The sequence below is a fragment of the Taudactylus pleione genome, unplaced genomic scaffold (genome assembly GCF_031769625.1).
Source record: "Taudactylus pleione unplaced genomic scaffold, aTauple2 ptg000095l, whole genome shotgun sequence".
Lineage (NCBI taxonomy): Eukaryota > Metazoa > Chordata > Amphibia > Anura > Myobatrachidae > Taudactylus > Taudactylus pleione.
Genome location: NW_028284497.1, coordinates 15,838,411 through 15,851,403, shown reverse-complemented (window position 1 = coordinate 15,851,403; position 12,993 = coordinate 15,838,411). Strand labels below are relative to the sequence as shown.

The following is a 12,993-nucleotide window of genomic DNA, read 5'->3' as shown; positions in this document are numbered from 1 at the left end:
GGATTTGTATGAAATATTCACAGAGGGGTGGCAATTGGTCTGGGAAGCCTAATGGAATGGACAAAGTCCTGGCCGCAGCTAACGGCAGAGTGAGCCGGGAAGAACTTTGTCCCAGGAAGCCTGTTCTGGGCCTTCCACTGGATGGATTTGGACGACATCACATAATAAAATGTAATAACTTGAAGATACACCCCTGCACCATATGGGATGAAACCAACACGAGGTGGTCCAGTTGGATCCTGGACAGGTTTTAGGGGGGTTAGGGTCCCGGTCGGACCTCCCGATGTACCCTGGGCAGAACTTTGACCCCGGGAGCCTGTTCTCAGCCTTCCACTGGATGGATTTGGACAAAAACTTCACAGAGTGGTAACATTGGATCCCAGAAAACATATTAGGGGGTTGAGTTCCCGGTCGGACCTCCCTTTGGTGTATGCTGGGCAGAACTTTGACCAGAGAGCCTGTTCTGGGCATTCCACTGGATGGATTTGGACGACATCACATAATAATCTTAATAACTTGAAGATTAAACCCGGACAACGCCGGGTACTTCAGCTAGTTGTGTTATAAAGAGCGTGCAGCTTACCTCCAGTAGCTGGCGTGTAATATTCTTTTCCTTGCATGCTCCTATCCTTCCTGTAGCTAGCAGAACCTGAGTTCTGATCTGGCTCTGATCCAGTACAGCAGTGTCTGGGGTTGGATCAACTACATGAGATGGTAACAAAACATTCTCAATTAAAAGACTACATCAGGAAACAAAGCTAAATATCAAAACAAATCAAATCAAGGGGTAAATTTACTATAATGGGAATTCTATTAAGAAGTGATGTTGCCCATAGCAACCAATCAGATTCTACTTATCATTTATCTAGCACCTTCTAGAATACCTGGAATCTGATTGATTGCTATGGGCAACATCACTTCTTAGTAAATTTACTACATACTGTTCAGCTTTCCTGCCCATCAGCAAACAGAACCATGTGGGTCGCAAAACTCTTGCCAAGTAGAACCTGATCAACATTCAATACCTCTGCAGAGAGCTGCTGACATATATACACTGATCAGGGGCTGAATGGACTTCTGAGGTTCAGCTAGCTGGGGCATTTGGAAATTACAGTATAATATCAGTTCTGCCTGGAGTTCTTCTAAAAGATAACTGGAATACAAAAATGTTTGTGTTCCTAGTTATAGTTCACTAACATTTGCCTATTGTCATAAGCACCAAAGTTTCCTATCTTAATGAATACTTTGTTAGCCATTAGACATTATGCCATGATTAGCTACCAATGAATTAATTACAGTACATGTATAGAGTTTACAATTTTATAGGTATATTACTATCTCTTTAATGTCCCCAGTAAATCATAAGTTCAAGTACTTAATAAGAAGTCTGTATTCTAATTTACCGTACATACTGTAGTTTCATTAGTAACTCTACACTGCCAGATAGTCTTTTTACCTTCCTTAATAATACTGCTCTGCAATCTGCTTATAGTTACTTATCATCATGATAGAATCACCCAATAAAAACAATTACAATACTGTATGTGGATTTCACTGCATCACAACCTTTATTTAATTCACTCATCTGTGAGTTACAAACACAACGACATGAGTAGTGACCTATCAAAAGACATAGCATAACGTTATCTGTTTCTGACCTCTCATTGGACAGGGCTAAAAAAGACTGCTCACTTTGTGGTTTATGGGCATGTTACTTACCAGGGGGATTGTAGCGGTCCCCCAAGCAGCCCTCCCAAGCACTGTCATTGTCATCATCAGAATCAGATAGAGACTGTACCAGGTGCAAGCTTTCGGGCCCCCCTCCCTGTACTAGCCGCACCTGCCCCCTGTGGGAGGGACAGAGAGGACATAATTTATCAGCAAAAGCATCCCATTCACTTCTAATAGATATTTCACTATGGGTTTGGGGGACATTTAATTGGCAGTCAAAAGTGAAAAGCTGGTAACTGAAAGGTTATCTGAAAGTATGTGTAGCTAGGTGTTTTCTTGTGTAACAGTATAAAGGTACAGCAGTGTCAGATGATAAGCATGGTATGGTACGGTACAGCAACCAATGGCAATGTCTTTCACTTGCCTCTATCAAATGAGAGCACAGGACAGAGTTGAGTAAGGTTTGTTCTTGTGCAATGTACCTGTATACACTGTAGCTGAGTCAGCACAGTGGGTCTATGTCAACTATTTATTCCATCTATAGAAATGTGTTAAAATAAATACCAAATAAATCCAATATGTAAAAGGCATTGCTTGTGTAAATATGCTCATGCCATGATAGACCTAGGATAATTCACATGTACAGCTACGTATAGTTTAGTACAGGTTATATTGTCACCAACCAATTTCAGCTGTGAAAGGATGCCTATAGTGTCCTTATAATAGAATGACAAACAGACAGCCTGATAACCTTACCTAAAATACACCTAGTTCTAATAAGTAGTCACTGTCACATTATGTATACGAATACTTGTGTGTGATTATTTATTTTATATAAGGTAATAGTCATTTAACAATATATGGCATTTAGAACTAAAGTAAATGTCTGTCTGTTTCTCCGGGGGGTTTATAAAGACAAACCACAGTTGAGCCATTTCCTTATAATTATATTAATCAGAAAAAAACAGGGAAAGAAACTCTGTTATGCGAGCACTCTTATACTGTAACGTCAAAGACAGGACACAGATATGTGTGCTTGGAAATAACCTTATTTCTTATACTGTAACATCGAAAGCAGGACACAGATATGTGTCCTTAAAAAATAACCTTTATTACAAATTCTAAAAAATCATGAACTGACACATGAAATGTCCAAAGAGTATCCAAATAAGTATATATAAAAACACAATACAATATACATAAGACAATACACACAATAAATACAAATAAAACAAATAACACCCTGAGACTGGCAAAATATTAGACAGTATATATAGTGTATAGTAAGATTATTGTGAATAGACATATAATCTTGTAGCAATAGTACCTATAAATACATCCTTCATAATAGGTAGTGGGTGCAAAAGTATTTAGAAAAGTCCAGGCATAGGGCTGTCACTCCTCATTCTACTGCTCCTCACCTATGCTACAAGCTATCTATGAGGGGTGAGAGATTACCGGAGAACAAATTGCCTGCGGAAACAACAGACTAACAGGGACGTTGCTCACATTTCATTTCTGCTGTCGAGTGTCATACATTAAGCATCGAACACACAATGAGAGAATTACTTTAATGATAGTCCGCAGTTAATAGAAATGTCAGGAGATTCGAACAGTATGGACAGGGTGTCACACAAATTCATTAATAAATACGTAGACTAGTAATAGTGATCATAACCACCTTTCATGTAGATAACATATTATTCATTCACTACTGACATTTCTATTAACTGCGTGCTCGCATAACAGAGTTTCTTTCCCTGTTTTTTTTTTGTTGATAGTTATATGACTCTAGCAAGCACCACCACCCCTCCTATATATAATCTGCTTTATTCATAGTGTCATTTAGTGAGAGAAGTGGCACAATTGAAAATGTACATATACATGTGCATATAGGTATTTTTATACCATTATTTATATTTTCATATGTTCACTTTTTGCCAGTGCGACTAGTCTTCCCGTTCCCCACTCCCTATATTGCAAATTATATTAATCAGTCAGTTTGTGTAGCTTCTATGATAAGACTCAGGGGGAGATGTACCAAGCCTTGGAGAGAGATAAAGTGGAGAGAAATAAAGTACGAACCAATCAGCTCCTGTCAGTTTACAGACTGTGTTTGAAAAATGACAGCTATAAGGCTGATTGGTTGGTATTTAATCTATCTCCACTTTATCTCTCTCCAAAGCTTAGTGCATCTCCCCCTGTAGCAAGAAATACATAAATATGTTAATTCAAATCTATAGCCTATAAAAATGCTAAATTGGCCGCATTTCCTTTTTTTCTCCAACAGATGTATAAAAGCAGACATGTTTCTATAACGCAATATGCTGGATACACACTATACAGATATATCTGCAGATGATGGTCGTTCATACACACTGAACGGCCATCATCTACTTCTGGCTGCAGGTTCTGGCGGCCGGGTCGGGGCATGTCCGCCCCCCCTTCCCGCGGCCTCTGCTGCATGTGGTCGGCAGGCCGCCTGTACACACTGGCCGATGGCCAGATATATCCGGAGAGATATCTGTCATTGACTCTGCAGCACAGCAGACGCGATATGTCTTTGAACGACGTCGTTCACAGACATATCACTGGTACACAGTGGCCGACCGGCACCAGATATATTGGCCGATCAATTGATCGTCCAATATATCTGTCAGTGTGTACCCAGCTTTATTTGTGAAACAGACCTGACAGATAGAAGTTAGAAGAAGGAAACACCAGTAATCTACTGAGCTGAAGATAAGATGGCAAGGGGATAGACCCATACAGTTTTCTAATGCCTGGATCGTGTATTAACCGTAAATGACGCAGAATAGAAAAATAGATTTAACCTAGAAATGATCTAGGACTGTATATTAGATATCATATAAGTAAACCCAGCTCGATGACTAAAAAGTGAGGATAGTGTGAAATGCTGTTGACGTTAGTGATAAGTGCAGCAACAAAATACTTTAATCCCCACTTGCATGTAATGTGTCATGATGTACAGCTCAGCCCTCAGGTATAATGAATGACAAAGCATGGTATACAGATACATGGCTGTTGTTACATTAGCTATTCACTACAGCAGCAGCATTGTATAAATGAAGTGGGTGGGGGCAAAGAGAGAATCCATTGTTTCTGTACACCTGGTTGTGGCAGCCTACTGTGTATTACAGTCTCTGTCTATGGGTATAGAACGCAGGCCATTTCGGTTAATGAAGATATAGACTGTTTTATTTATGTGCGAGGTGGTGTGGCTAGGGGCTGTTACCTGCGCAGGAGATACGCCAATACCTGCGCCAGGTCAACGTTCTCCTCATCGTCATCATCATGGAGACCACGAGATCCTGAATTGTTGTTGAAGCCTCCTGGAGAATCTCCTGAAGCTCCTCCTCCACCCGCACTGCTGCTACTGCGTGTTCCCATCCTCCATCCCCCTGCACAGCATACATATATATGTATAACATTTATTGTTTGACAAAAATTATATGCACATGAAATAAGTGTATAATGTAAAACACTAACAAAACCTGAAAATCATATATATGTTGTGCCAAGCGGTCAACTGCCACTAGATTGTTTCATATCAATTCTATCACTTCCAGAAAATATAGATAGTGGTAGTAACATATGGACACATATATCATAGCTGAAGAAATACCTTTATAAATGTAAGTGGCCAACTTTTATTAAAGGTATAGGTCAGTGGAAGTCCGATCACAATGCCCCTGCCTTCTGAGCTTGCAATATTCACTCACACACTATGCTACGGATGAGACAGCCACTAAGGAGGATAAAATCACTCCACGAAAATAGCCCATTCTAGGTTGACCAAAGGCAAATAACAGGGTGGTTTAGCGCTTCCTGATCCTGTTAAGTACCAGGAGGGCTGCCTTCTCGTTCAGCTTCAGGACTGGGTACACTTAGAAAAGGTGCATTGTACAGATTACTCCTTCGTGGACCTATTACGGACACCTAAATCCCTGCACCCTTCTAGTTCCCTGATCCTTTCGTCCACAAAGGCCTCTCTACAGGTTTGGGATAGATTACTATCTCAACTTGATATTATATTTCTCCCTACTACTTACCTTTCCATTTTGGCCATTTATAAACCCTTCCCCAATTTACATGTGTTTCTATGGTCCTCTCATGGTGTTAATACTCTAGGTGACCTTATGAAAGGGAGCAGTGATGGTGGGAGAGCTACACGGCTGAGCTGACATAGCACCAAGGCTTTCCATACAGACAGCTGCCATCTCCGGCTCTCCATGGCCGTGGAGCAATTCAATAGACAGCTATCACCCTGTGTCCGGCAGCAGCTCATCTCATCACCCTCAGCAGGGCTACATTTTAAGAAAGGATCACATTCCCTTAATGCTAGCTGCTCCATCATTCGGGATCCGGGACACGGACAAAGTGTACATCCACGTAAGGTACTATTTATTTCACATCCACCCACAAGGTCCTTGCTATTATTGTGCACTAGTAACCTGTGTCCCAACTGATATTATTATTGTGCACCAGTGAGTAATTCAACTAAGCTGCACAGCGGACAGCTGCTCCATCTCAGGGACAAAATGTGTATACTCTAAAATATGGAAAATAAGATATAATATATTAACTTACACATACTGTCTGCAGTTTGCTTATCTATGATGGCACCAATCCTTTAAATTGAACCACAGCAAAGCATCTATAATTTCCCCACTTAATTGCGTTATTGTATGCTTATTGTACTTTTATATGTTGAATTATGTGTAGAACCTTGATGAGTTTTATCTGAATATATGTTTATTGTGTGCAGCCATTATTAGATTAATAAAAGGTTTTTCATTAATACAGCAAGAATATTTGAGACTATATCAAACAAATCACATTGGTTGACACATGCTCTCTGTTTATGAAGTGGTGGCCTTGGCATGAATATATTACAGACGGGATGTAGTTTATATCCCGGCTGTCGGGATGAAGGCATTCAGGATGCCGATGCCAGAATCCCGACAGCAGTCAGAATCCTGGCGCCAACACCCCGACGGTTAGTATTGGGATTAGAAAGAGGGTTAGGATTAGGCTGTAGTGGTGGGGGAGGGGAGGATAAGTTTAAATGCGGGGAGGGAGGGTTAGGATACTTACCTGCACGTGTCGGTATCCTAATTTTGCCGGTTTTCTGAGCACCGGCATCCCGTACCAAACCCGTTACAGACAGCGAAGGTATACAATTTATTCACAAATCCTTATTGTTAGATCCACTTCCGGTTAGTTTACATGTGATCTGTTTGTGTTTATGTATTCTGTTTTACTGCTTATATATTACACTAATGTGATATGGTATTCCTCTATTGTTGCCCTTTATTGTACAGAATTGTACTTATGTTCCTATCTCTCCCCTTTCTTTTTTTCTGTACCCCATAATTGCCTAATCCTTAATAAAAATTACTGATGATAAAATGTATGGGTGAAGTTATATATATATATATATATATATATATATATATATATATTTTGTTGGCAGTGCTGCCTTGGGTGCCACTCAGAGTTTTTGCATGGCTTTCATCCCAGAGTTCAAAGAGATACTGGTAATACTAATGGTTTTTGACTAAATTTTTTATTTTTTTTCCCTTATTATTTATTTGGTGCCACAAAGTGTCTGTAGCATAACTACAATAAAACACCCAAATAATACAACAGATACAGGGGAAAAATATAAACCAGTGATATTTCTATACAACTGAGGGGCATATTTATTAATTATCGGGTTCTAGACCTGATAATTAAAATTTCATATCGCTGCTTTTCACGCCAATATTAAATTACTGTATACCCGAATGTATTAATAACACTGCACAACAATGAAAATGTTTCCGATGTGAAAATAGTTACTTCTAATTGATTTCAGCATGCAAAGAATGAATATGACATTTAAAACTCTCAGTTAGCTCTGAGTTCCGAGATATAGCCCATTTATGACGATGTAGGGGTATTCCTAGAGAACTGGGCAGAATGGAGAGAATCTTACCAGCAATTTGCGTTCCGTGCAGAGGGGGCGGGGCCTAATGACCCAATTAAATGAATCAGTTATTTGTCCCCTCCCCTATTCAAATATATGCGATTCACGGGATTACCCACACAAGATAACTGTGGTGCACTGAGTGACAAGCATAGTGACCGATTCCACCAAGACATTTCAGCAATGGAACAAAGATATCAGGGTAGGTGATCACTACTGTTGGACAGTGACAAGAGATGCCCCAGAAGAGGAGTACAAGTGACAAGCAAAGAGAAAGCACCCCCATGAATAGGCCACTATATTAGATAGTACTATCATATACTGTATGTTTGTTTCGTATGCTGTATGTTTGTTTCGTTTTGTGTTCTTATTTGTGATTGATTGAATTAAAATAACTGTTATTTATTTTCTATCAAGAAAATATCAGATTATTTTAAAATAGCTTTTCACTATGACTATATTACTAATGTACATACAGTATAGTGCAAGTAGTGTATCTCAAAAAATAGAGCTAGTAAAAATATTCTGAAATCATTTTAGTTTTTCTTGACCTCAAATTAGTAATGTATGACTATTTTTAGAAAGGACACAAATTAAAAGTATTAATTTGTTGTACAGTGTAATCAGACCCAGGGACCAGAACTCCAAAAAGAGCCCATCCCAGCAATATGTAAGAAGAATTGTGATTGCTAATGCGACCACTTCTCTACTTCTTTGGGACCCTGCGACACGACGTGCATGCTAGGCCTGTTGACCACACATGTGCGGGTGATCGTTGCCAGGGAGAGATCCAGCTCCCTCTTCCAGTAAATGGTGTAGTAGGTAGCCTATAGGCCAGAGGTTCCCAAACTCGGTCCTCAAGGCACCCTAAAGGTCCAGGTTTTAAGGATATCCATGGTTGAGCACAGATTGTTAAATCAAAAGACTGAGGTACTAATTAAGTCACCTGTGCCCAAGCATGGTTATCCTTAAAACCCGTACTGTGAGGGTGCCTTGAGGACCAAGTCTGTGAACCTCTGCTACAGGCTACAATGGCTAGCGCTATCAAAAATGGCTTTAGCTACCAGCAGGCGCCAGAGTGACTCTAAGCCCCTCCACTACCATGAGAAGGCGGGGCCTAAGATGCTGCCAGTGTCCGCAAGGTTATACCCTTTACATAACAAGGATGCAAGGGATGCGGGGGTTCCCCAACAACGGGTAATATTTTTTTCCAAAACCTTTGGACTCACACTCACTCTGCAGCACTCGGATGGAGGGGGCGGAGCCTTTAGTATCGGGGAGGACTGTCCACCGTGGACTTCTCCCTCAGTGACTATCACTGTTGGCTGCAGTGCTTGCTAAGACAGGATGTCTCTTGTCCTCCCTTTTCTTTTTCTTGCTTTCATCCTCATTTCTCTCTTTCTCATGTCTCTATTTGTGCCTTTCGTCCTCATTTCTATTTCTGGGGGAGAATTCAATCAGGTGCGAGTTTGGTCCCGCAAGGGGAATTCACTGCATATTCACCCTGCGAATTACATTTGCAATTCACTTCCAAACTCGCATTCATTTTTCAGAGTAAATTCACCTGTTTTTGTTTGCACCACCCTGAGCAGGGAAAAGATAGGGAAAATCTGTATTTTAAGGTAAAAATGTCGGGACTTGTTTCAGAACCCCTTGGACACCCCTCCTCCATATATGACTAATTAGGCATTTGGAAATTTTCAATTAGCTTAATTGGGCCAATAATTATACGTCATTTTTGGGGTGAAAAAAAATAAATGGCCTCAATTTACCCCAAAATAAGCTTTTTTTAGCGAAATAATGCACCCTATGGCCGGTATTCAATTAGTTTCACACCCACGATAAAGTTTTGCCTATCAGACTTTTCGCCTACATGGCGTATTTTAGCAGCGAAAATCTATCGTGCGCGCCCCCGCTATTCGCTGTATTCAATTCCAAAATATGCGAAAATGGAGCTGCGGAAGTCAGAACAGGCGAAAAATGGTGTTAGAATCAGGGAAATCAGCCTGAACCTCCCAAAAAGATGCAGAAACATTGGGGATCAATGTAGTAGTATCCAATTAGCTCTAATAAAACTGTTTGGGGTACTTAAGCTTGCACAACTGCCACTAATTAGCGTTTCTGCAAGTGGTGAAGAATGGCATAAAGCAGTATTTTTTGGTGAAAATAAGTAGTCCAGGCAAATTTGGGGTACACGAAAATGGGTGCAAGCATCTTTTAATGTCTCTAAAGTGAGCATTTAAATAAAGTGAAATTGCACCCCCAAAAATGCACCTGCAATCCCCAAAACACTTGACCCTTTCCTAGTGCACCCCAGAACCTTATTTCGCTAGTTTGCTAACTTGTCCCCCCACTTTGCACTTTTTCGCCCCCAAATTCAAAGTACTTTTTTGGGGTGTTCTTACGGTTTTTTTTAGGAATTTTTTGACGCAGTTGTCCATTGGGGCTGTTCCAAGGGTTCTGAGCGGTTTCCCCACCTTTGCTCCCCCAAACAAAAATTTTTGCACTTCTTTTCTCCACCTATTCAGAGGCGAATCTTTTTCGCCTATTACATTGCATTTTCGCGTACACGAAAAGCAAATGGAATTAAATACGGCGATACTTTTCCGACAGTCGAAAAGTCGCAATTGGCGATACTTTTCGCGGATCTCGGCTTTTCGCTTCTAATTGAACACGGGCCTAAATTTAATGAAAGTATTTATTTCAATTAAAAGTTATTGCTTTTTCTTACAGTTGCCTCAAATTACCCCAAAAGCATCTTTTTTTTTACTTTTTGAATTCTCCCCGTCTCTCTCTTCTCATCCCTTTTTTTCTATCTCTTTTTCTCTCTCGTCCACATCTCTCTCTCATCCTTTTTCTCGCTCTCATCCTTATTTCTCTCTTTCTCGCTCTCTTGTCCTCATGTCTCTTCTTTTTTTCTCTCTCTCTTTTCCTCACCTCGCTCTCTCGTCCCCATCTCTCCCCCCCTCCTGTCTATTTTTATAAATTTACATTTTTTTTCTGGATACTGTTTTCTTTTTAATTTTATTTTAATGCATTTAGGTTTGTTGTATTGTGATGGAATATTTTAACCTCCTGTGTGCAATGGCAGTGGTGGCCAATTTATTTTAAAGTGGATGGTAGGGGGCCAGAGGCCCTTTTTATTGCGGAAAGAAGAGACTCAGATGAGGTGACCGGGGCAGTTATCCTTCTTTCCTTCTGATGGCTGGCCTCACCTCATTGTGCCGCCACCATTCAAGGGGCCCCTACCATTGCATTCCCCCTGTGGGCTCTTCATGCCCCAGTTCGACACTGTCTACGGGGGCCAAGGTCATAAATGCATTCCGGTGCTAGGGAAACTCCATAATAAAACAGCTACTTTGCGATTGAAAATGGGAGACTGCAGCAGATATCTCCAATATCTGCTGTGATCCCCCGTAAATACATTTGTGGGATATTTATTATTTGCGGGTACTCCAGTACCAAAAATGGGTGTTTTGGGGGGATATCCTGCAAATATTAATTGATAAAAGGGCCCCTAAGTAAAAGATAGATAATAACAGTAGCATTCAATGACCCAGTGCCCTGGGAGGAGCAGCCAGAAAGGATCAGAGTCAGTGATTGAGTAGGGGGAAAGGATAATGCAGGGTGAGGATTAAGAGGGTTGAAGGCCCTGTCCGTGAGAGCTTTCTTGTCCAGGAGAGTGGGACTTTGAGATGTTTGAGCTCATGTTACTGTAGTAGGGAAATCAGAAAGTAAAGCTGGGCACACAGTAAACGATGTGTGTACTCAGCAATGTCACAGACGAACGATCCCAGCGCTGATGGGCCGACATATCAGGCGGTCCATACACACTGGCGCTGCATGAGAGCGTCAGCCGCATCACCTGATCTTACATACTACACATAAGATCAGGCGATGAGGCTGACGACCCCACAGGAGCGCGCACTACATGATGTAGTGCATACACACTACGGGGTAAATTTACTAAAGTGAGAGTTTTTAGAAGTGAGTTTTAAAAGTGATGTTGCCCATAGCAACCAATCAGATTCTAGTTATTATCTTCTAGAAGGAGCTAGTTAAATGTTAAGTAGAATCTGATTGGTTGTATGGACAACATCACTTTTAAAACTCTCTTCTAAAAACTCTCACGTTAGTAAATTTACCCCTACACATTTTTAAAGATTTGTCGTTCCGAGTGTCGGAATCGGACAAATCATTAAAGATAATCGAATAGTGTGTAGGGGCCATAAGTTCTCTAATGGTGCATACACAAGGTCAGATTTTTCTTCAGATCTGAAAGCGAACGATTGAAAAAAAAATCATTCAATCGTTCATATCTGAAGGAAAATCTGACATATCTGAAAGATGAACGATGCGCGTTCCCGATGGTCAGATAACGATGTCTGACATCTGATGTGTTTGCAGTCAGATTTGGACGATTCCATTCATTTTAATGCAGTCAAAAATCGCTCATAGTTCAAATCGTTCATCTGACCGTGTGTATGCTCCATTAGATTAAGATCTGATATATCTGAAGAAAAGTTCTTAGATCTGTACATTGTTGCAAGATGTTTGTAGTTCTATATAAAGTATAATAACAATAATATTATTGCATGATTCACACAACTGTCCTGTGGAACTCATACACATCCACCTTATACCTCTTTCAGACATAGAGGGGTATTCAATATGAAACGTTAACTTCACTGTCGAAGTTAACGTTTCATATCAGAGTTTTTACCTGCGTTAAAGTATCGGGCGCGCTCCCGCTTATCCCCATATTCAATATAAAATTAACGAAAACGGGAGCCTCCGAAGTTAGATTTGCGTAAAGTTACGAATTTATCCTTAAAAAAAATTGTAAGACCCCCTAAAGGTTTAAAAACATGGGGGATCACTATGGGTACCCCCGATTTAGCCTTTAAATGAAAGTCGGGGATTTAAATAGCCGCAGCAGGTGTTTTTTCCCGACATTGAAGAAGTGATGCAGAAGAGCACTTAGGTTTTTTTTTCGTTTTTTTAAGTGGTCCCATCAAATTTGGGGTGCATGAAAATGGGTACTAGCATATTTTGATGTCCCTAAAGTAAGTTTTTTAAAATTCTGCAATAGTGCACCTGCCGCTATAAATCTATTCTAGAAAACACCTGCCGCATACTTGCAGAATAGCCCTGAACCTATTTCCCTATTGTTAAACAATTTTTTCCCATTTTTTTTTTTCACCCCAATTTTTAAAATCATTTTTTGGGGTGTCCCTATTTTTTTTTTAAACTTTTTTTGACACAGTCCTTTTTTAATGTCATTCCCAGGGGTGCAGGCTATTTTTTTTTAAGCCTGCACCCCTAAACCC

General features: G+C 40.4%; 1 protein-coding gene across 5 annotated transcripts in view; it reads right to left on the bottom strand.

Moving 5' to 3' along the window:
• The window catches only part of DCAF11 (DDB1 and CUL4 associated factor 11), a 47,496-nt gene that overhangs the window by 31,249 nt on the left and 3,254 nt on the right, over positions 1-12,993 (bottom strand). For 3 of the 5 annotated variants that reach the window (XM_088470010.1, XM_088470007.1, XM_088470008.1), the window contains exons 2-4: positions 4,928-5,093; positions 1,720-1,847; positions 584-702 (exon numbers count right to left, since the gene is read on the bottom strand). In XM_088470010.1, coding sequence (XP_088326136.1) covers positions 584-702; positions 1,720-1,847; positions 4,928-5,082 — 402 coding nt within the window. In that variant the 5' untranslated portion in view covers positions 5,083-5,093. The remainder of the gene's footprint in view (positions 1-583; positions 703-1,719; positions 1,848-4,927; positions 5,094-12,993) is intronic. The other 2 variants (XM_088470006.1, XM_088470009.1) reach the window with 2 other exon arrangements.